At 46.6% G+C, this 25,203-nt stretch overlaps 1 protein-coding gene across 1 annotated transcript in view; it reads left to right on the plus strand.

The window, feature by feature from the left end:
* Ice1 (interactor of little elongation complex ELL subunit 1) overlaps nt 1-23,026 on the plus strand; it is a 60,972-nt gene extending 37,946 nt beyond the window's left edge. The window contains 6 exon segments of the mRNA XM_028873677.2: nt 380-548; nt 2,757-2,917; nt 6,110-6,300; nt 7,451-7,557; nt 13,726-13,824; nt 16,957-23,026. Of these exon segments, the coding sequence (XP_028729510.1) occupies nt 380-548; nt 2,757-2,917; nt 6,110-6,300; nt 7,451-7,557; nt 13,726-13,824; nt 16,957-17,168 (939 nt within the window). The 3' untranslated portion in view covers nt 17,169-23,026.
* Nucleotides 23,027-25,203: the final 2,177 nt, after the last annotated feature.

The raw sequence follows: 25,203 nt of genomic DNA on the forward strand, positions 1-25,203 counted from the left end.
CTCTTTCAAGGGAAGGAAAAATAACACCTAATCTCATAAAATCTAAATAGTGGAATAAATGAAAATGGGGTAGAATTAGCCTACATGGATTCTTACCAGAGAAACAGTAAATTATAATTTGAGTGATAGCCATGTCGTCACAGGCGAGGAGGCGTATTTATAGATTTGCTGTGGTATCTGTAACCTGACTGATTCCAAGAGGTCAGTCATGGGGAATTCTCACCTCTGGCTATCCCCTTGGTTACCATACTAGACAAGTTGTTATCAGTTATTGTGGCCTCCCTTTTGGTGTTATGCAAGCTTTATTTGTCTGATAGATACCTAATTAGGATTGGTTCTCATCACTAACCATAATTCTTTTATCTTTTTCCCAATCTAGCATTTAGGAGAATACTTACTTCGCTCTATTCTCTCAGAGCTAAAGGTTCAGAAGACATCTCTTGACCACAGTTACATCCATGCACTGTGCAGAGTATATGTGGGCATTTGTCGGCAACTTGGAGACTTGGAAAGAGCTCGCTTGTTCTGTTACAGCCTTCTGAAAGAAGGTGTGTGCAGCCTGCAGCATGTGTATTGAACACCCGCTGTTACACTCTCACCTTACACTTGCTCCTGTCTTTTCAGCTGCTTGTATCTTTAAAAATAATGTTTTTCATCTCTGAGTGTGAGGCTAGGCTGGTCTAGAAATACCGTCTCAAAAAAGCCTTGGTGCATTGGAGGGCTTAAGTGACTCTAATATACTGGACCCTGCCAGTTCTCAACTGAATGTACCTAGACTTACTACACTGGCACATGTACTTCTGTCTGTGTGCAGTTGTCTCTTCGTGGTCCACTGTATAGGCACTTTATTCCTGTGTTGCACAATAATGGGAATCCTTGTATGATGACTGTCCACAGTGCTGTGTCCTGGCTAAAGGACAGTAACTATGAGAGGGATCTGCGGCCTCCTGAAAAGAAGAGCCTTAGTCATGAGGAGCAGGTGGAGGAGCAGAACTGTCCTCACTTGACTCCCCTTCACTGCAGCCTCCTCATCTCCTCTGTGGATCCACATTAGGAGTCCTTTGTGACAGCAGACCATTAGTACTCATCAACAAGGAAAGATAGGAACACAGCGTAGTCTTGTGCCAGGAAGTCGATGTCAGTGTGCCCATACTGTTTTGTTCAGTAATCCGTCATGGGGGGCATGCCGTGTGGCCATCAAAGGCTGACGTCCATGGTAGCACAGGAACATAACGCAGCAGAGAGGAGAGGTGTGTGGTTCAGCAAGTCCCGTGGGTTTCTTGTTCTTTGTCACAGGCTCATTCAGACCGCAGGCTTTGTTCTTACAAATGTCTGTCCGTCAGCGTTCGTGCTGTGATTTCTCAGGTGTCCTTAACCTTCTGTCCCATATCCTCCTGTTGTCTTTGTGGCACTAACCTTCCTTCCCTTTGTAGGACACAGGTCTCTCTCCCATTAGATTGTTTAGTCTAAAAGGACAAATTCTGTCCCACCCCAGAACAGTGCACAGTTTACAGCCGTTAGGCATTTGTTGAGTAACTGGATTGTACTTTGGAAGGTGGATTTGATAGTCTGGGGCAGGACTCAGGGAAGCATCCCCTGTCTAGTGAAGAATGGGTCAGACCTAGGAGGGGGCACATGGAAGGTAAGAACAGCTGTACAAAGCAACACATCAAAGTAGTGCATCAAGTTTATGCTCTACTCAGTAATAATAGACAAGGTAGGAGAAAACTTGATTCAGGCACACCTTCATGACAAACAGGACAAAACTCCTCCCATTAATTGCACTGGATAACTGGTGTTGTTTGTAAAATTAAGACACTCATTACATAGTAAGAAGTACCACTTCTAGGTCCATATCCAACAGGAATGGAGACGTCCTTACACAGACTATTAACCACAGTAGCCTGTAGTTGGAGGCAGATGTCTGTCCATAGGTGAATGGACAGGACAGCACACTGTCAACTATTGAGTAACTGGAGACGGCATAGTTGTGCAAGTGAACAGACTCCTCATGCCTGCAGCATCACAGGTAGAGCGTGGAAGCCAGAATGAGTGTCAGAGAGAGCACACGGTACATGAAAGCATGTCTGTCTGATTTGTAGTGATAGTAAACAGACTCAGGGTTCTCCATCTGGGAAGGAGGTGTTCTTTATGTTACTGTTTGTCAAGTTTATTTAAAAAGAGAGAAGCCTGGAGATTGGAAGAATTTGTAGCAAAATAATTACATACTTTAAAAAAAAAACTGTTCCATGTTAGAAACCTTGTTATATTTTAAACCTTGTACAAAAATATAAAATATAATATGAAAAGGTGGTATTGGCCAGGAGGAAGGGATCCATCAAAGGAGAGAGATGTTAAAACATCTTACCTCTAAATGTCTTCAGGGTCAGAATTTTCCCATTTGATACACAATATTACAAGACAATTTGTTTCCACACAGCCGTTAGCCATTTGTTTAGGTTTAAAGTCTAACTAACAGTGTGCCAAGCCAGATGTGGCAGCTTACGCTTATAATCCCAGCACTTGGGAGTTAGAGGCCAGTCTGAACTTCAGAATGAGACCCGTCTCAAAACAGAAGAGAACCTAAAGAAGTACCCAAGATGGAGACATTGGAGACCGGAGTCATCGCTGTCCACTCAGGCCTGTAGCTGCGGGTGCCTTGTCAGGCTCTTGGGAAGTAAAAATCCATGCCTAGTTGTTAAAGCAGTTTCCTAGGTGAGACATAAAGGCTCTTTTTACCCCTCTCTTTCTTACAGATTTTCCGGAATCTGAGAAGTTGACTCTGTTCATTGCCAACATGTGGCGTGAAGTGTTTCTCTCCCAGTCGGCCGTCAGCGAGGCCATGCAGCTGGTCGCCCGGCAGCGGGCCCGAGGGGAGGTGCTGAACTGCTTGAGGGCATTCCTCAGCTGGGAAAAGGTGCAGTGTGCTTTTTGTCTCTTGTCTGTGGTACTTGGAGAAGGTTTGTGTTTCCTTTTGTTCAAGTTGTTCAGCATTTTAAAGGTACTTACGTTTGTGTATCCTGTCTGTGCGTATGTTCTCAGTGTGTGTGTGTGATGTCAGGTCAGCCGCAGGAACCTCTTCTCTCTTCCGCTGCGTTGGCTCTGGAAATCAGTCTGAGTTCCTGAGGCTCCGTGACAAGTGCCTACCAGCTTGTTCTTGGGCATTTTAGAGATATTATTCTTCACAGTAGAGCCTTTAAAACATCATGTTAGCCTAATTTTAAGCAGTTTATTCATTAAGTATCCATGACTTCCCTGGAAAAATTCCAGACCTCCAAAATGTATGAAATTACACTAATTTATGACTGAAACCCATGGGTCTGTAATCTGCTGAGACAGGGACTGTAAAGTACTTGATTCTGCAAAAAGTACTTAAGTGAAAGATTGCTAGCCTCAGCTTCCTCCTGTTAGGAGTTTCTGTGAACCTGACCATCTACATCATTATTTCCAGTTGATGGGGCGTGATTTTATTCTAAATGCTTTCTTTTTACATTAACCTTTTATTGTATTTTTTTCTTTAATTACTGGTTCATTAAAGTAATCTTCAGATTGACACTTGCTTAGTCATAGATCTCACCTAATGAGAATCTAGTTGACAATAATAAACTATAAAAATAGATGCTGAAGTTGGTGTAGGGTTTATTTTTACCTTGTTCTTTTCTGGTTTTTATGAGCATGCAATAGTTTAATGTTTTAGAAAATTCCCTATAGTTTATATACACATATAGTTTATATGCATGTCATTGTGCTTTCCTATTATTCTTTGAGCTAATCTGTATGAGGCTTTATATCTGTGAAAGGAAGGGAACACAAGTCTGTAACCACCTCTTTAACAAACAGCAAGGCACAACCCTGGTCTGTGTGGCTCATACCTTTAATTCCAGCACTCATGAGGCAGAGGCAGGTGAATCTCTTTAAGTTCAAGGACAGCCAGGTCCATGTAACAGTTCTAGAAAAGCCAGGTTACATAGAGAGACCTCATCTCAAGGTGAACAAAACATACACATATGCACACACAGCTTGTAAGTTGGTGTCATGGACTCTACTAAGTTATTGGTCCTGAGAGTGGAGAGGGCACAGCACTTGCCCGGCCTGCACAATGGCTTAAGTTCCATCCCAGCATCAAATAACTAAATAAAAAGGGGGACAGGGATAAAAGAAAAGAAAGTTCCAGATGCAACCAGAAGATACCACACTCGTCCCCTCTGCCCTCGTCCTGAAGCAGTGTACCTTATATAAGATGCATGTGACTAGAAGTGTTTGAGATTCAGAATTGTTTTTTCCCCGAGTTTGAAATCCTTGTGTGGACTTTATACATTGAATACTCCTGATCTGTAACTCGGTGATGCTCTGAGTCTGAGACTTTTGAGGACCTGAACTTCCATGTAAGGTATCCCTGTCAGAGCTGCACAGTCTGAGCTGCCACACCAGGAAGGATTCTCCAGCCTGTCGTGGCCACGCTACCTTCATGTCCATTCCATGGAGATGACAAAACCCTCAAAGAGCTTCTGTGTAGAAAAATAGTGACTTGGTATAAGGTAGTACATGGTTTTGAGGCCTAAAGTTCAACCAATTTTTAAAGCTTTTAGCTTTGTGATTCTTGTTTTATTCATAAATCAGGTAATAGTTTAAAAAGTACAAGTGACCATACTTTGACTATTGATTAGTGTGGTGTTAAGGCACATACAACAGATTACATCTCCTAAACAAGCAGTCTTTATAAACTTGAATCATTTAGTTATCAACATTTTAAGTAATCATAAATGATATATTCCTCAGAAGCTTCACACTGGACCTTCAGCTCTAACAAGTAGAATCTTGTTAAAAGTCAAGTTGATCCCTGGTGCATGAGCGGGCTTTCTGGAGCCCAGTGCCTATGGTGGGACACTTCGTGTAGCCTTGAGACAGGGGGACGGGCTTGGACTTGCCTCTCCTGGATGTGCCTCCACATGGGAGGCCCTTGGCTTCTTGTGGGGGAGAGTGGGAGGTGCGTTGGGAGGCGAAGGCTGAGGGGGGTGGGAGGAGGGAAGAGGGGAATCTTTGGTGTGTAAGATGAATGAAAAAAATTCTTGATTTAAAAAAAAGTCAAGTTGAGAATATGGAATATGAACTGCAGTGAATGTTTGTTTTCATAATGGAGTCTGTCTTCTAGACATTGTAATTCATCATGCCGTTACCAGATACTTTAACCATAACTACAACCTAGACTGAGAATCCCAGCATTTTCCATAATCAATACTGCTGCAGACTCTTAGCACTAGATCAATGTGACTAGATGTATCTGAATTTGTTTCTGCATCTTCTCCACTTGCCAAGTCACAGACTTCTCCAGGAAAATGTACACTTGGAAACCTGAGAAGTGTCAGTAGCTCAAACAGATATCCAAGCTCAGGCTTTGTTCTGTGTTGATTTGAACCTGTGTTTGCCCCCAGGACTGTCTTGCAGTACTGGTGGGATACTGAGCTGTTCAGCCTTGTTAAGGTTGCATGGTTCACAGAGTTCCCTGCAGTCCTACCACGGAGTTCCCTGCGGTCCCACCCCGGCCCTTTTAGGGAAAGGAAGCTTTTCACCACAAAAAGATGTATGTTTCAGAGAAACAAAACTAGGTACAATCTGGTATGCCCTTCGTGGAGAGACATGATGCCCTCAGTCAGTGTGTGTCCATGTGACTTATTACTCAGCGGGAAGAGGAGTCCTTGAGCTGCTCACACAGATGAGAACAGAGCTGAGAATGCTGTCCTCAAAGGTGAAGGAAGCTGGCCGTCATCATCCAGTCATCATCCAGTAGCTGTGGAAAGGGCAGATTGATCAACTTTCGCAGAAGGCAGCAGATTTTATGGAATTTGAAGTGTTAGTCTGCGTGTTATAACCTTAATTTCCCGGTTGTGCTGACTGCAGTCTGTGCTTCTGTCTGGACTACAGCTCAGCTCTCTGACTGCTGGGGATGGTCGCCCCAGCGGCTCTGGTTGTGACTACCACTTTCTAGTTCAGACTCAGGCTGCTTCAGTTCCCCTTAGGGTAGATGGCAGTGTGGCGGATGCTCATTACAGTCTCAGATTGCTAACATCCTAAGATGTTGCTTTTTAATATGTGTATTTTTGTTTGCCAGAATGCTCCTATAGATGTTGGAATCGTGGTTTCTAAGCTGCTTTTGACCATACAGCTATGCCCCAAAACAGAATTTCAGTCCAGTGAAGAGTTTGGTGAAGACTTAAGTGCAAACATTTGGGAATACATATTTGCCATTGATCTCCTCTGCTGCCACCAGAGGTGGATTTGGACACATGATAACATCATAAGGTGAGCAGCTTTGCTGATTTAAAGTAAAGCTGGGTTAAGGGAAGATAACCTGTTAATGCTGGAGTGTGACTTAGTTGTGTTTCTTTCTTACACAAGGCACTTGAAATACAAATACCTTTGTATAAGACTTAACAAAAATACCCCTAAAATGTCTGAGTCACCATTAAATCCCCCTGTTTTTTTTCTTGTATATTGCTAGTACTTCTCATTACTTCCAGTAATGTCTCCCCAGAAGAGACTGGAGCACGAGGGCCTGTGTCCCCTCACCTCTCCAGAACGGCACGGACACAGGCCCCTCAGAGATAAGGAAGTGCTGCCACACTTGGCTAGAAAACAAACCAGAAGAACATCAGTGCTCAGATTACGAGTCAGCTGCTCCTCACTAGGAGGGGCTGGATCCTGGTTCCCAGACAGCCCCTGAATTTAGTTTGCTGAGCTTTCTTTGCTTGTCTGTGTTTCTGGCTCTCACCATGCTCTATCCCTTGAGAGAGGAAGAAATTGTCCCCCAAATTAAGAAAAAAAAAATTTTTTTTTTTTAACTCCAGCTAAGAAAGCCTGGTTTAAGAGAAGATATGGTGTTAAACCACTCACCACACAGCTGGTGGCTTGTGTCTTTGAAATACTTGGTTTCTGTGAGAGTCACCTTTACAAGGAGCTGTCTGTGCAGGAGAATCTCGTTTTCACTGTCCTGATCCCAGGAAAGACAGACATGAGTCTCACAGTGAGAACTGACACATTTCCACTTTCAGAGTGATCACTACATCAGGGTGATTGTGAGGAGGTCCTTGTGCGTACACAGAGAAGCATGTTACAGTCAGTCCTACATAAGGAAATGACAGAGTTCTGCCTAGGGCCTGTCTGAGGATGCGTGAGCCCAGGTAGAATCATAGATGAGCTCAGGGAGGCGGGCCATTCTTTCCCAGGAACAGAGGAGGGACCAGAGCTGGCACCTATCCGAATGCTCTGTCCTTGTCCTCTCAGTGACTGCAGATCCTGTTCTTCCTGCTTGTCACTGTGTTCTCTTGCTCTGTCATCTGGAAACAGAAAGGGGTTGGGGGCTGGAAAGAAAAGCCAGAATTACAGTCCTGTGGCATTGTCTGGACTCTGCACAGTGACCAGCAGGTGTCTATCTTTTCGTGTTGTTTTCTAGTAAGGAGCTGTGGCCTGTAATGGACAAGTGGATCAAGTACAGGAAAGGACATTCGAACATTGCATACACCCCTGATGTCATCGTAGCGTCTGTGCTGAGACTGATCGGTGAGTGTGTTTGATGGTTGTAGTCGCCCTTGTGCCTAGGATCTTGATGGGGACTAAGAGTATACGAACACACACAGTGTCTGTTCACACTGTCAGACTGTGCACTAAGAGTATACGAACACACAGTGTCTGTTCACACTGTCAGACTGTGGACTAAGAGTATACTAACACACAGTGTCTGTGTTCACACTGTCAGACTGTGGACTAAGAGTATACTAACACACAGTGTCTGTGTTCACACTGTCAGACTGTGGACTAAGAGTATACAAACACACAGTGTCTGTTCACACTGTCAGACTGTGGACTAAGAGTATACTAACACACAGTGTCTGTGTTCACACTGTCAGACTGTGGACTAAGAGTATACTAACACACAGTGTCTGTTCACACTGTCAGACTGGTGGGTTTGTGCTCACCACTCTCCTTACTGTTCCTCTTGTTACACCGAATCCTTTAGCCATCTCTGTCAGAGACTAAGATGCTGCATGGTAGAGTATTTGATTTATAATTCTAGTGGTGATGTGGACACATACACAGAGAGGTTTATAAATTGCTACCAAGTATATTGTGGTCTTGTTCAGTGTCTAAAATATCATCGTGGACCTGCAAGATAACGTAGTGTGCAAAGGCACCAGCTGCTAAGCTTGAGGACTTCCATTCAGTCCTCAGGGGCCACAAAGTTGGATCCTTCCTATAAGCAATCCCAATTAGATGTCTAACAAGAGTCACTTCAGATCATTGTAGAAACTAAAGTCACTGTTTGAGAATGCTGTGAGACCCAGACTCCTCACTGTAAAATCTAGAGCAGGCCCTTAGATTCCTCCCTGGAACCTCAAGGTTTTAGTTTTCCTTATTTGCTCCTCTTTGCCTGACCTGTGGCAACCTGCTGTCCACTCATCCATGGATCATCAGTAATGCTTTCTGGCCATCAACAGCCCTCATACTTTGTTTGACCTGTAGGTGTCCTCCTATCTGAGGGACACGAACCAAAGCCACCCTGGTCTGTTCAAAGAGCTCTTTGGCTAATTAGTTTTTTGGCTAATTAAACTTCAAAGGCAATACTGTTGAAAATAATGTTACCATTTGAGAATGTGCTATGTGAACAAACCTTATAAGTACATAGTGAGAAATACAATGTCCCTGCTGATTGTCACTGTCTACAAATGTGGTTCTTCCTCCTTGTGAACCTCACACAGTCGTTAGTCCTGCTGTGCTTAGAACATGTATAAAACATCTAAGACAGAAACTTGACTCTGGGTGGGAACGTGCCTTCATGGGAAGTAAGTAAAAGTGTGTGTGGTATTATGTTCCCTAATAAGGAAAGATGAAAACCAATAACAGCCAGACTAGAGAGTCACGGGAGTCAAATCAAAGGATGGCCAGGCACAGGCACGGTGACCCCTGCACCTCTGGGCAGCCTCAGACGTGCTTTGCCGAGCTCCTTGGCTGTGACTGTTGTATCCTAGACAGGAGGAAGAAGGTAGGAAAAGGGCCTGTGCTGGCAAAGGTCCCCTCAAGACGTGGGCATGTGCCGGGGGCCAGTGCCAGGGGTGGTGCTCTCCCTCTGCTGTGACCGAGTGCTAAAGTGGGGAGCTTTGTGAGAGGACGGAAGTAGGAAAGCTGTTTTCAGCCTGTCAGTGTCTGCTGACCTGGGTGGTTCACACGGGAGGAAGCACACTTGCTGATACAGTGACAGCAGGGATAGTCTTTCCTGTTGTGGTTATTCATAAAGCTCGGGTGTGTGCGTGTGTGTGTGGCATTTTCCCTGGAAGGTGACTTTATGAAGCCACACTTGGTGTGTGCATGTGCACATCAAGTGCGTAACTATGTGTGCACGTGTGCTTGTGGAGGTCAGAGGACACCTCAGTGTCATGTCGGGATGTCATCTACTTAGTGGGTTTTGTTTATTTTATTCTGGGTTTTTGAGACATTTTCTCTCACTGGACTGAAATTTGCAAAATTATCTAGGTTACCTGACTATCAAGATCCAGGAGTCCAGCACTAGGGTTGCAGCACCCCAAACCGTGAGTTCTGGGGATCACACTGAGCCACAATTGAAAATGGGGATTTTGATGTTCTTGTTACAGTGATTGTGTTCTGTGCTTGTTACTGCAGTGAGGGGCAGTCAGGTGGATGCGGTTTTGGTGGTCGGTGGCCTTGTGCCTCTGTGGTTCTTACAGGAGGGGCTGCTCCAAACTGCCCAAGAAACTTGTCCTGTCCTAAGATAGAGAGCCAGGCTCTGCTGCTTCTCCAGCTGGTTCTGCACAGCCTCGCAGGGAAGCTTGTCTTGAGGAAGATGGGGAAGTGTCGCAGTTGCTCCGAACAGGACAACAGGCACTTTGGGTTTGATGTCACCAAAGGCTTTCAGACCAGCTACTCATATTATGTAAGCACTTGCACTAAAGGTGCCTCATGGAAAGGCTAGTTCTCTAGTAAGTCAGGAAGAACATGCTGGAATTTTTATCCCAGAGCCAGAATACCATCAATTGTAGGGACAAAACTCCATTTGTTCTTTTGTGAAATTAAGGTGAGTTTATTTTTAAAATCTTAAGTCTTCTGGCTTTCAAGAGAAAGGGATTTAGAGTAATGTAATCTTAAATAATAGTTACTATAATTGTTATGGACAAGAGTTATTTATTAATACATACCCGGCAATGTCATATAATGATAATTCATAAATACATAATACGTACTTTGAAGAATGGATAGCCATCTTCAGTCCAGATTATGTTCTGTAATGAAAAACAAGCTTTCTGTCCGTGTGCAACACTGTGTAATACTGAACTGAGCAATAAACATGGCTGTTAGCCATATTCAGTTCTTAGGTAGGATTTGCTCCAGCACACCTTACCAGTAGTGTTGGAGATCATCCAGGAAAGTGGGGGAAGACCTGATGTGCCAGGGGTTTGCAGATGTCTTAGAGCTGATGCCCGCATAGCTTGAGCTTTGGACAGAGCCACTGACTGAGTGTGGCAGAGCCAGGACAAGTGTCTGTAGCACTAATTGTTAGAAGGTCTTATTAATAAAAACAAATCCGGTGCCAGTTATTGGGATGAATGCTGGAAGATGAGAGAAGCAGAACAAGCCACAGCCAACTTCACCTCACCAGTTCCTCACCTGATCTTGTTTCCTCAAACTGGAAAGTCTCTGTGTCCTCATCTGAATGGATCTCAGCTGAACTGCTGCTCAAAAGCCTAAAAACTTGACCAGCTCTAGTTCCTGGTCCTCACACCTTATATACCTTTCTACTTCCTGGAATTAAAGGCGTGAGTCACCATGCCTGGCTTAAATTAACTGATGTGAGGTAGACCATGAATTTAACATCTGTTTTATGTATGTGGAGTGTATCCCATACGTAACTACTGTTTTCTTTATATTTTTAAAGTCCCTTGTTGAAATTGGTTGTAATGTATATGTCATATATGGCTCAGGATGTGTGTCATCTGCTGGCTTCTCATGGACGATAATAGGATAAGCCATTGTATGAGAGCCATTTGGAGATGTTACAACCTCTATGGTCTTGTCCTTCTGTTTATTAGTTCCCTTGTCATGTTTACTGAGAGTTCCCTCCAGGGCTTGCAAACGAGCACCTAGGGTCTGTTCTAGGGAGTGAACCTCCTCTCTTTCAAGGGGTTCAGGATTTCTCATGGAATCATGGAAGTTTTTATGTTCTTTTGAAACACGATTCCATTGACCTTATCTTATCAATTAACGATAATCTTTCTTATATAGTGTCTGAGTAGCCACAACTTCACTCTGGAGAGTTAGTGTTCTATCCACTAAGTATTCATATTTATTATCAATAAAATCAATTTTGGGTACAAGCCTGTTTTGTAAATCCTGATTAGCAGATTCCAGAGAAAGAATCTTTTTATGTAAGCCTTCATTGCTATCTTTTAAAGCCTGTATCAGTCCCAATAATGACTCATCTTTGTTCTTGTTATTAAACCAGTGTTTGAACACTGTGAATTATTACAATGAATGCCAAAATGGTACAGGCCAGATATGCCTTAGGAAGGTCGTATATTTCCAGGAAGATGTCATTCATCATACAGGCGAAAAGGTTTTTAAATTCTTGTGAGGTAATGTTGTCGGCCATATTACAAGAATTACTCAAAATTTGTTAGTCAATTTTAAGGTTTTAAATTATCAAGTACTTTTACTTGAAACAATACGCTTGTTTGCCTAGTTTACCTTTCGTGATTTTGGGGGTTGTAGTAGCACTTTTCAGCCAGCAGGTGGCGTTGGTACAGCTCCAAAGCAGGGCCTGCTGGCGACCTTGGCTGACTAGCTGAAGGCAGGAGTCAGGAGTCGAGATGGCTGAGCCAGAGAGCAGGCACTCAGGGAGGAGGGGAATGCCTCACTCACAGCGGAATTTCGCTGGTCTCACAGCTAAGCTAGGGAACTGAGACTGGACTGGCTGCTCCCTTTTTTGGGAATGGAACCGTGTAGGTGTTCCCTGGTTATATGGAACTTTGCAGGCGGGTTTAGGTACTCGCCAGCCAGGGAGGAGGCTGAGGGTGGGAGTCACCCAGGCCTTTGGAATTTGCCCCACATTGGGCACCACGGAATCGAGAAAGAGCTATCAATCTGTCAATCCTGTCTGTGTCCGGGCCGGGTGAGGTGAAATTATTAAGGCCACTCCACGTAGTTAAGAGGAGATTTATTTAATGGAGTAACTTACAAATGAAGGGATAGGTAGGTTGAGGGTTCTGGGAAAGACCAGCATAGTCCGGTGGTGTTCTCGGAGAACTCTCCTTGGTCCATCTCTAGCGTCCGGGCTCCCAGCAGCAAGAGAGCACAGTGCATTCGATCTCGGGTCTTCAGGGCCCTCCCTTGGCCCCACCTTGTAGGCGTGACAGTTACCGAAGCCTCAGTGGGGGTTGGAACTTCCAGACCAAAGCTGGAATGGCTACCCACTACACTTTTTCTTAGATCTTCATCCTGTGCTGTGTTGTCTGGGGTGACTCTTAGTGGGGTAGTGGTGGTGATGCCTGTAAGGCCAGCACTTGGGAGGCAGATACCAGCAGTGCCTGAGTGCCGGGACAGCCGGGGCTGCACGGAGAAACAAAGCGAAAAGGAGATGATTTGTACAGAAATGTCACTGACGAAAGTGGGGAACGGGAAGAGTGCTTCAATGGCCATTTCAGGTGTTTCCGGATATCCTCTTGGTTTTTCCTGAGATGGGGTCTTGTGGCTCCTGTTGACGTAGTAAGTTCCTGAAGTTAGTTGTGAAACCTGAGATCCACCAGTCCAGCTTTCATGGTAAAGAATCCATTTGCCCACTTTCAGTTGTGATGTGCAATGTTCCCCTGGAAGCAGTTGGTTAAACACATCTTCCAGATGCCATCACTACCCAAAATACACACACAAGGTCATGTTTAGAGGGGAACTTAGTCTGGTCAAGCTCCCAAGCTAAGGTGGCTGGTGGAAGTTGTCGGTTCTGCCTTTGACTCAAAGCTCCCATGTCACCCTTGCCCATGGTGGTGACTTCTTCAAGTTGTATTTGTATTTGAGAACACATCTCCCTTTACCAAATGGCTCTGGCTTATTGGTGAACATGGCATAGGACAGGATGCCTGGCTGTGCTCACAACTCACCTTTGGGCACACGTCACAGCAGCCTGTGTGCTCAGGGTGCTGTGTTTTACATGCGCTCCTGTGACCTCCCACGTCACTTGCGTGTGCACCACGATCCAGGTTGGATGCAGGTAGCTGTGCCTGCTCCTCAAGCACATGTTTCGTGAGATTGGCATAAGCACTAACCGGGGAGAATCGCCTCGTCCAGTGGGACCCACTGTCTTTGCACTCAGAGCTTCTTGCGTTAGTGGCAGGCCTTTTGACTGTGGCTGCTGCTCTGTCGTCCCAGTCTGTCAGTGCGGCCGTAGCCTTCCTTCTCTGTTAACCTCGTAAAGTTATCTCTCTCTCGTCTTGCCGGTGGTGACTGCTATTTAAGTTCCATTGCTGCATCGCCCTCTGTCGTAGTTGGTGCATCGTGCTTGAGCTCTGCGGCCTCAGCGTCCCACTGAATGCTGGCTTCCGCTACAGTCCAGGATCTTCACGCTTAAACTATACTGTGTTAAATGAAAGGAAACATGAATTTACAGTTTCTAGGAAGTATTATCCAGCATTTACTGAATTCTCCTTACACTGTATTTTGTTTCTCCAGGTCGATTAGGCCAGTTGGGTTTGAAGGAAGGATTTCCAACTGCCGTGAAGAATATCAGCTCGGTTATTGGTATGTTCATACAACATGCTCAGGACGAAGGTAAGACTGGCTTTCGTGTCTCTTAAGCTGTTCTCCTGCATGTCGTGAGGACATGAGCCAATGCCCCTCCAAACTGAAGATCATGTGGTTTTGATTTTCATAGTGTATTGTTTCTGCAAGGGTCAGTTTGCGCTACTGAGCTGTACGTCCTTGAAAGAGGGAGCTCTGCTCATGGGGCTGGTACCCTGCCATCCGGGAGGCATTTTGAGGATGGCTCACCACCTCTCACCCATGCATAAGCACAAAACACCTGCTGCTTTCTTAGGTAGGTAGCGTGCTAGTTAGTTTTATGTCAACTTGGCACAAGCTAAAGTCATCTGAGAGGAGGGGACCACGATTGAGAAAATGCGCATGAGGCTGCCTGCTGCAGCTGTGTCCTCAGGGAAAGCAGCGGGACAGCGTGAGGTGAGTGTCCTGCAGTGGGGTGGGCCCATGTGCTGGCCATTCATGGATCTCATGGTGTGAGAGTTAATGTCTTACTCTTTTGTGGGAAAAGCTTACTCAGAGTAACACTTGGAACAGTGGGTCTGGTTTCTGTTTGAATATTGAGCAGTCCGTGATAATGTAGCTAAACAGCTTCTCACTAGATAATGCAGACTGGCAGCTTAGACGCCTCCTGGCACTGGGCTGATCCTAGCCTGGCGGGTCTTTGTCTTCAGCCATTGGTGAGAGGCCTGATGCGCCAGGCCTGTGGACAACAACAACCTGTAAATGCTTTCTCTGAGGCACTCTGACCAGGCACCTACAGCAAGAAATCCACAGGAGTCTGCTTGAGGAGCACTAAGGAAATTTACTAGGACAAATTGAGGAAACACACTCAGGAATACAGAACTGAGTAGACAGCTGACGTCGTCCTCTGATCTGACCGGGAGCCAATCCCCCTGGCAGTTGAACCACACCGGGAACAGGCAGCAGGGAGAAGGGGCTATGACCCCTCTCCCTTCCCTTTAAGAGGTCAAGTACACCGGCAAGAAGAGCACCGCCTCCTTCAGGCCCTGTAGCCCAAGGTCATGGGCGGAGCAAACACACTGCAGGTCCTAAGGCAGTGTCCTCTGCTCCGTAGAAAATGCTCTTGGCAACAGTTTTGGTGCATCTTGACATACAGAGAGTAGTCAGAATCATAGCCGGTGAGTCGTCTGCCAACACGTGCAGCCTAGACTGTTGCGGTTGCAGGTGTAACCGAGAAGCCATGTATCACGGGACACTGCCCAACCTCATTACATGTGTCCTAGACTCCGTGGAGGTCGAACGGCACTGTCCTGGTTTCACTCTAAGTCACGGAGGGAAGAGGAGTCTGTTGTTGCAGGCCTGTGTGCTGCGGTCTGGGAAGTCTGCACAGGGTCACAGGTGCATCGTTAAGGCTGTTCTGAACACTTCATTCCTATCTCCCTGAGCCCCGGCCCCAAAGGGAGCCGTAGTCTGTGCTTTTCTTGAATCTTCAGATCAGGAGAGAAATCCTTTTAAAGAATTTCGGTTCTCCTATACAGTTGAACTAACATTTACACACATGGATTTCTCTGGTGTTTGTCTCCTGCTTGAGGAGCGGAACCTTCCAGAGCTGCCCTTGGAAGAGAGTGAGCATCACTCCTATTCCAAAATCTAAAATTTTCTGGGCACTGACAAAATACTGTAGCTATAAAATTCCATGCCAAGAAACTGCTTAGTACATGAAATTATTAAAATGCTGTGCTAAATTACCTTTGCTGTGTATGGAAGGCATACAGGGCCATAAATGAAAGTCATGGTTGGATCTGAGGACGTGCATTGGAATGAGGGACGCTTAGCCTGAAATTGTGCTTTACCTTCTTTATCCCTGCCTTGCTCGTAGAAGATAGAGGGGTGTGGTTAATAATGAACTTTTGCTCCTCAATGATTTAAATTTCAATGAATTACATTAACTAAATTATGAATTAATAAGCTATATTTTAAAAATTAAGTTTTTGCCATGATAGGGATAATAGCTGTATGACTAAACTAGCTCTGACACATAGGCCTGAAGTCACAGTGGCATTGGAGTCACATTGGCCTGGAGTCAGATTGTCATAAGACTCATACTGACGCCAGGTGGCGGTGGCGCATGCCTTTAATCCCAGCACTCGAGAGGCAGAGGCAGGAGGATCTCTGTGAGTTCGAGGCCAGCCTGGACTATAGAGTGAAATCCAGGAAAGGCACAAAGCTACACAAAGAAACCTTGTCTCGAAAAAAAAAAAAAGAGTCATACTGGCCTGGGGTCACACTAGCCTTTGAGTCACACTGGCTTGTAGTCACATTGGCCTTGGAATTTCAGTCTTGGAGTCACATTGGCCTTAAGTCACACTGACCTTAGAATCACACTGACCTTAGAGTCACACTGACCTTAGAATCACACTGACCTTAGAATCACACTGGCCGTAGAGTCACACTGGCTTGAAGTTACATTGTGGCATTTCACTGGCTTCAGAGTCACACTGAACTTGAATTCACATTGGCATGGAGTCACACTAGCCTAGTATCAAATTAGATTGAAGTCATATTGGCCTTAGGATCACGCTGGCCTGGAATCACCCTGGCCTGGAGTTTTACTGGTCTGCACACTGACCATAGAGTCTCACTGGCCTTGGGTCACATTGGCCTTACAGTCATTACTGGCCTGGAGTTATAGTGGTCTGGATTCCTACTGACTTGGAGTCACACTGGCCCTGGAGTCACACTAACCTAGAGTTACACTGGCCTGGAGCCACACTGGCCGAGTCACAGTCTCATCTGCTGTCAGCGTGGCACAGGATAGGCTTTTATTTAGTCTATTTTGTCATGGTTTTCATGTCTGTGTCCATTTAGAGACAGCACTGGAGGATGTTTGAGTTTTATGCTAGTTGGTTGTTTCAGGATCCGTGTGTTTTTACAGCTTCATGGGGCAGAGGCGCTCCAAAGGCCTGAGATCAGCCATTGCTCAGATGTACAGGGAGCTCTTTTATTTTTCACTTTGAGACAGGTCTTGAATGAACTTTTTTATTGGGAGACATTTTCTTTGGAATTTTCATTGCTGGCAGAAAATAATCCCTATCTTAGTAAGTCCTGTAGGTCCCACATGGAGATTCTGAATAACTGTTTTCTTTGTTGCTGTGTTATACCTGATTTGACATTTCTTTTCAGATATCCCATGGGGTGTACAGCTTGCAGCTGTTTATGCCCTTTGTGACTTGAGTCCTAGCAATCCAGCAGAGATATCCAGGATCCTGGAAGCTTGGCGAACACAGACTTCCAACACCATTCCATCTGCAATCGTCAGCTGCCTGGAAGAAGTTGAATCCCTGGGTGTTGAGCGCTCAGCTGGCTCCGCAAACACAGGAGACTCTGCACCCTAAGAGCTGGGCTTCAGCTCCCCCGAGATGAGAAGGTCACCTGACGGTCATGGTCACTGTGCAGAGAAGTGCCTTGACACCTCTCGTTGTGAAGGATTGACCTGCCTTTAGCTATCTGAGGTCCAGCGGAGAAAGGCATCCAGCAGAGGGCAGTGCAAGGCTCTCACGTGGACTGTGCACCGATGGCCAGGCTGAGGCGATGGCCAGGCTGAGGCGGCAGCGGAGCCCTGTGGGCTGTGTACAGAGGGGCAGCTCTGGGGGGGGCGGGGGGTGCATCCAGACAGTACTGTCCATGATGTGTCTCACATTGGCTGATATTCCACTTCCGGAATTTTTGTATGTGTATATAGATATGGGTTTAATAACTTACTGTGATTCCGATTTGTCTTATATTCATCATTTCTTAAAACTCTTGTATGTGTTTTTATAATAAAAAATAAAAGCAAGCCATATACACTGTTGTTCTGATTAGTTATGTGCGATGCTCAGTATCTCATGTCTGGTGGGGATGAAGATGTCTCTCCGATTGTGGAGTCAAATGGTTCTCTGTAGGCTTCGCTGATCCTTTATAATTGATGCCTGTAAAATCGCATTGACAATGACTCTGGTGACTCACCCTGTTCATTAAGTAGCTTTCACAAACATGAATGAACGGTTGCTCCTTGGGAAGATCTTCTTTACTGCCTCCTGACTGTGCTGTGGGCTGGAGTGGGGTGCTCAAGAAGCCTGCGGAGACATTCTCAGCTCTCTGACCTGTGACTGAGAGAAATCTAAGTCATCACCCACTCAGCCTGGGTAAAGTGAGTGCAGAGAAGTCAGCATGAGATACGTGGGTCAGCTGAGGAGGTGAACGTGGAGGACCCAGAAGGAGGGCATCAGCCTAGAAGATGGAAAGGTAGCATCCTTCCCGGTGCCGGAGAAGCCCTGCTGAGTGCCAGAAAGTGCCTGGTCCCAACGGAAAGCGATTGTCCCTGCGATCCTCCTTGACAGCAGCCGCCAGAGCTAGGCCTGGACTACAGGTCTTGGTGGAATCCTGGGCTCCGAAGGTGTGATGGCGGCTGTTGACTGGGGCTGCTCTAGGAAAGGAGGCTCAGCAAGTACAGACAAGAGCGGACTGACCAGGACCTCACAGCCCGGGGCCTCAGGGGACAGGTGCAAGGCACTGTGGGTGGCCGTGCAGGTGGTCAGGGAGATGGATCTCAAGCCTGACCCAGAGGCAGGGACAACGTGCTGTGGAAGTGTGTGAGGACCAGGGTACTGAGCCCCACTAGGTTAAATGGCCAGGAATAAGTGCAAAGGCTTGTTGGGGGGGGGGGATCACAGATGCATGCTTTCCCTTTGCCTGGTGAACAAGATGTCCAACCATTGGTGGCCTGGAGCCTCTATAAGCAAAATTGTATTAGAGGTCAGGGCAGAGATTTGGGGTAACAGTAGCTGAAGGAGGCAAGTGCTTCCTTGACTCATCTATATTCATAGCACCCCATCTCCCTTCCCCTCCCCTTTGTCCCATCTCTTTCTGCTCCTCTAGAGAGAACGGTAGCTTCCCCTAGGTCCTCCAGGAAGGCACAGTAGAAGGAAGTGCTAGATGGGAAGTGAGGCGTCAGTGGTGAGGTGGCCTGTTGAGACAGAGCAAGCAGGGAGCAAGACCAAGGGGGCGAGTCCAGTGGTTGAGCACCTCTGGAAGTTTCTGTGGACAGTGGCATTTTCCAGTCTAGTCGCACCAGCTCCAGCTCGGGCTGCCGTACTTCTTCTATCCGTGGCACATCTACAAGGACAGAAGCCGCCCATCGTGCTGTATGGCTCTGTTGGGGTGAGGCAGCTTCAGGCTGACACTGATTGCTGGTGCCCAGCAGAATGCAGGCTGAGGCTTTATCATCCGAACTGAAAGGTGGAGCTGGGTCGAGTCACATGGGCATGACTGCTGGTCCTCTGTGGTCGGGAGCTGACCTGTCAGGAGTAACAAGGTCATGGTGCAATGTGTCCTTGAAGCTGTTGTACTGGCCCAGTGAAGGTGGTCGTTTTGTTTTTTCCTCATTATTTGTATAAAAATAAAATGTGGCTGTGCAATTTATCAAATGCAACTGTGGCAGGGGAATGTTTTTGAATTGTGGCCACCAGGGGGCGCCGCAGACCAGCGCATAGGCAGAGGCGGGTTACTAGGAGTCTGCCCATCAGGAAAGCCCCCTTCCACTCCTAGGCGACTAGTTTGCCTGCCTGGGCCATTGTTTCCACAGTACGTGGCAGGTGAAGGGGGTGGATGACAAGGAAACAGGTACAAATAATTTTAACTGTTCAGTCAAATCCTCGTTGGTGATTTCTAAAAATAATCATAAAATAAAATGCTTTGGGGTGAAAGCAAACGTGTCCAGGTGGGTTAGCGGCTGTGGCAGTGACCGGGGTGGGCAGGGCAGACGTGGCACTCTGGCCTGACTCATGAGCAGCACAGAGCCATCCAGAGGACAAGGGCTTCTCATCAGTCTTGGACATGCACTCCTGTGGGAAGCATTTGGAATGTGAATAGCGGCTATAAATGTGAATTATCCACTTGGTTCCTCGAGGCAGAGAGAGGCAACGATTTTAATGAGATGGTTCTAGAGATTGATTTTTCTAGAGCCAGGGAGGAACCAGTGTGTAAGCCATTTCCTTTCTGCTTCCGTCTACCTGTCTGACACTGTGGTGAGTGTGATTGTGAACCCTGGACACTCCCTGTCCTGCCTGCCAAACAAAATATTAACATGTTTTTATATCAAGAGATTGACATCTTAATGTTTGTATGCTGGGCCACCACTCTTGGGGGTCAGTTTATTTACTGTTAGTAAATAATTCAGATTGCAGATGAAGATAGATATGAGTCACTGGCCAAGGAGGGTTCTGTGGAAGGATGTTAGGTCTTCAGCAGGCTTAGCGAGGATCACCCCTGGGTGTCTCATCCCGGTGCCGACCTCTGTACTGAGAGCCCCAGCCACACCCCATTTCTTGCTGGGAGCTCACGGCAGCCTAGATCTCTGAGGGACGAAGACTGTGAAGATGTCTGAGTAGGTTCAGTGGAAGCCTCACTTCAGATGGAGACTGAGCCACCTAATGCAGAGGAACATGTCGGTGTCAACGAAGGAAGGACAGTCAACGTGAGCCAGCGACTGATGTTAACTGGATCAGAAAAGACTGACTGTTTTCTCTCTCACATTGGGACAAGACAGAAACACCATTCAGCGTTGTTCTGGATTCCTAGCAGAGGAATCAGACTGACAAAAGAAGGAAGAAGCAGTGAGACTGGAAAAGAGGAAGGTCATTGTCACTGCAGATAATGTGACCTTAAGTAAGGACCTCCAAAAGTGTATTGGGACTAAAGAATTCACAAAATCTCAGAACAAAGAAAACAGCGTTGAAAATTCAGTAGTGTTGCCTTTGCCAACTACAAGATCTCTGAAACAAATCAGGACAGCAATGCTATTTACAATAGCCACCAAAACGGACATGCAGATTGGAAGGTTGCCCCTTGTTCATGGACTCTAAGAACCACCACTGTAGAAACCGCTGGAATCCACTGCAATCTCGGTCAAATGGCAGCCTTCACAGAACTGTACAAACACTAGTCTGAACTCTGCATAGAACCATAGAGACCTCCAAATAGGAAAGCAGTCTGAGCATAAAGAACAATGTACAAGGAAGGCATTGTGCTGCTGAACCTAGAACACTACAAAGCTGTGCTACTTAAAACATCATGGTGCCGATGTAAAAACAGACTCTCGGATCAATGAGACAGTCCCCAGATAAGCTCACATCTAAATCAGCTGAACATCAGCACAGTTATAAAAGAATATGCAATGGGAAAAAGTCAGCAAAATGTGCTGGGAATTGAATATCCACCTTTCACTAGTTTAAAGAAAAAGAATTGGAAGCCATAAAACAAGACAAGCTATTCAAGGAAACAAATGCTTCAGGGTACTGGAAGAGGTGGGGCTCTTGGGGGGCTAGTGTTTTGTTTTCTCTTTACCAGATCTCAAAAGCACAGGCAAACAAGAAGGAAAAATGGGTGATGGGAATCACATCAAACTGAAATGCTACTTAGCGATGAAGCAGCCTGAAGAAGCAACGTAGAGAATGGAAGACATCACCTACAGAGTGTACATCAACCCGGGCTAATGTGGAGTGCGTACAAGAAGTGTGAAGAGTAGAACATGAGTGAACAGTGGGATTAGTTTCTTTTCCCATCACCAGGATAAAAACGCTGGACAAGAAGCAACGTAAGGGAGAAGGGGAGTATTTCTGCTGGCAGCAGTCCTAAGGGACAAGTCCATCGAGGTGGGGGAGGCGTGATGTCAGGAGGGTGAAGTCGCTGGTCATATTGCATCCACAGGAAGCAAAGGGTGCTCAGTGCGTAGCTCAGCTCACACTTGTGAACCCCCAGCTGGTAGAAACGGTGCCAGCCGCATTTAGACTCTGTCTTTCCATCTCAGCTAACCTCATTAATCTAGATCTCTCATAGACACGCCTAGAGATCTGTTTCCATGGTGATTCTGAATCCCATCAAATGGACAATCAAGATTAATCATCACACCCATTAAAAATGGGCAAGCTGCCTAATGTCTCTCAGAAGACATGGGAATGTCTGATAGATACATGATAAAATGCTAACTACTAATCGCCAGAAAAATGTAGGTCGAAAGTCATAGGAAGCTGTCTGTCTCTCGGTCCCAATAAGTGTGTCCTTTGCCAGTGAAACAGGGTAACGGGGCCAACGAGTGCGGCTAAGAGAGAACCCTGCCACACGAACTTAGAGCTAGTGCTCCAGTGAGGATGGCCTGAACCGAAGCACAAAGCACTCCTGGGGCATATGGCCAAAGACAATGGAGTCAGCATGTTGCAAAGACATCTGCACCCCCATGTCCACAGCAGCACCAGTCACCACAGCCAGGACCACAAACAGCCCGTGTGTCCTCCCGCTGATGGACTGATGTGCAATCAAACTGTAACTGCACGTGAGAGAATATGATGTATGCACACAAAGAAGGCATCGTGTTGCTGTGACTGGAGATAACTGGATATTGTGTTAAGTGAACTTAGGCACAGAAAAAAAAAAAAAAAAGCACCATGAAGTATTGGAGATGTAGAAATGTTGCTCTTCTAGAAGCTGAGAGTAAAACGATGGTGACCAGAGATTAGGGGTAGTGCAGGGAGGGAGAGTGCCCTCTAGTGAGCAGATGGATTCTAGGAAGAGGTTCTGGCCGCAGGTGGCTTACAACAGAGGGTGGCAAGGTGTGTCTCTGACTTATCCAAACATTGTACAGTGTACACTCACACCACACAGTTTCTCATACATGTGACTATCTTACAAATTAAATTTTTAAAATATTAACCAACACCTCCTGGGAAGTCAGAATTGGGTCCTGTGGTGGCAGCTGCTGGTTCTGTTGAGAGCAGCAGGACCTCTCCCAGTGGGCTGGTCATCAAGGGATCCCTTAGGAAAACCAAATACGACTTCAGAATGCAAACGTGTTCCTTGGGTGATGCTATGAGGCAAGTTTGCCAAAGAAACCAGTGTGTGCTGCCTGCTGCAGGGCCGCCTACGTGGTGATGACTGTGCATCCACCCCCGATGGACACTGTGAGGTGTGGCTTAAGCAAACAGTATGCGTTCGGAATGTCTGTACCAGGCATGTGGGAAACCTGCTAAGGAAACCTGAAGTTGCGCCGAGCACAGAGGGCCAGAGCACTCCTTCCTGGCCCTTTCTGCTTTGCATTGGCAGAGACTGGAATTCAGCCCTTATCACACAGGCCATTATCCAGAGTCGTATTTCCAGTGCATGTGAGATGTTTGTGAAACTTGTTTGGTAATGAGAAAATAAATTTTCTGAGTTTTGATACGATTTTGTGTAGCTGATATTTTCTGGGAATTTTATACATCGCTTCCACCCCTCCCTGTCCCTCCTTACCCCTCCCCCAACACACACACAGTGCCGTATCCTCTGTATCTGAACTGGTGTGTCCCCCTCTAATAGGCTCAGTTACTTCCCCAATGAAGGGTGAGGACATCAGGCACTCGTGCAGGTAGAGAGCAGACATCATGTTGGCTTAGGAAGTGGCAGCAGTGACTCCCAGGCTCATGGTCTCTCCAGCCATGGCAGCTGGCTAGCTTTACGACGTCAGGCATGGAGTCCTTCCTGCTGAGTGCGTCTTAGTCCACCGAGACAGCTGTTCCCCAATGATGCGTCTGCAATGCAACCCCTAAACCGAGTCTTCATTGGGCAACTCACTCGTAAAGAAGAACCTGGGCATTGGATGGGACATGAAGCAGGATGTAAGTCCAGAAGGCAAGCTCTCTTTCATGTTTCCTCTCATTCTTCATATGCACGTCCCCATTTAAATGCACTCAAGAAAAAAATCAGTGCCTCTGGGGACAGGTCACACTTTTCACAAGTTGCACATCATGCCATGTTCATTCAAATTCTACATTGTGGCCAGGCTAGCACACAGAAAGGAGTTATGAATATGGAAATCTCAAAACAGATCCCTGTACCTGGCTGCCCAAGGCTTTTATTTTGTTTCGTTTTAAATTATTGTTAGTTCCATGCAAGCCTTTTTAGTGGAAAATCTGCTGAAACCACAAGGCCTTGGCAACCTTGTCTTCCCAGCAGGGGGTGCTCTGCACCTTGGTCGGGAGGCTGCAGCTCAGACACATTTAGAAACAAAAGGTCTTTGAAATCAACTCCATCCTCCTTTAGAAATGCCACCCTGATTTTTATGTACGCATTTGCTGTGTTAGGGATCAAACCCAGGGTCCCTCACATATCAGGAAAGGTTCCTCCATGGCTGCAGCCCCAGATGTGAAGAATTTCCTCAGAGGTAAAGCCAGTATGGCCAGGCCTGTAAAGAGCCAGGGAGGGACCTCAGAGGCTCCAGGTGCCCCCTTAAGAATGGTTACAGTGCCGCTTGCCTGGAATTCTCACCGACGGGGAGGCCTCCAGGTAGCGGAGGAGTGGGGAAAGGCCTCTGACTCCAGCTGACCCCTGACATTCCGGATGCTCAGCTCAACCCATGGTGTAGCAAAGATGAAGCAGTCGTGTGAACCACAGATAATTTGAGATGCAGTCTTACTCTATGGCCTAGGCTGTCCTTGAAGTCACTGTGTAGTCCAGACTGGCCTCCTGCTCTCATTGCTCCCGCTTCAGCCTCTGGAGTGGACTGTAGGTATGAACCACCACACCCGGCCACAAGGACTCTTACTAAGTGTTGTTCAGGACTCTGTGTGGGTCTTAACATCCACACAAAATGCATAGTCCTGATGTCCCGTTGCACAGGGAGAGTCTGACATGGCATTTCAGTCCAAGGGCTGCTAACTCCCAGAGCTGGCAAGCATGCTGCTGGAAGGGGGAGGTGTCTGTTGCCTTGTTTTACTTTGCCTCTGTGTCTGTGCACCAGTGAGTGGAAGTGAGCCAGGATTTACACTCTTGGTTACTGTTAAAGTGGTTATGGGCTGCAGTTCAGTGAGCTCCACAGCCTCTCTGCTGGAGAGAAAATACAAACCCTCTCAACAGGGAATGTTACACCTCTGTCTTCCTCGGGGCAGACTGTTATCATCAGTACTACACCTGCTTCTAGAGCCCGAGGCACGCGCTGACTAGACTCAGACACCGGTGGCAGCAGAGTCTCCCGAGAAGCACTTGCTGCAGAGCCGGCCTTTGAGAACTCACAGCCCCAAGGTGTTCACCAACGGTAAGATGTGTTTCTGGGGTCAACGTCAAAGCATGTCGTGTTAACTACACAAGGGTGTGGGGAGGCCAGCCTCGCTTGGTAGCCATGTCCGGCCTCATCTCCTGGGAATAGAAAGATGCTGTCGATCCCGACCAGGTAAGCAGGATTCGGCCAACCTCGAGAGACAGATTGGTTCCACAAAGGCAAGAGCTGCCAGTTTGCTTGCCTGCAACCCCCGATGCCCGATGGTCCTTCACACAGGCCTGCCGAGGTGACTTCACCATGGAAACATCCCTGCAGCATATGAGTTAGACATGTGACAGGCAGGGGGACACAGACAAGGCCTC

Source organism: Peromyscus leucopus, chromosome 19, assembly GCF_004664715.2.
Source record: "Peromyscus leucopus breed LL Stock chromosome 19, UCI_PerLeu_2.1, whole genome shotgun sequence".
NCBI classification, from domain to species: Eukaryota; Metazoa; Chordata; class Mammalia; order Rodentia; family Cricetidae; genus Peromyscus; species Peromyscus leucopus.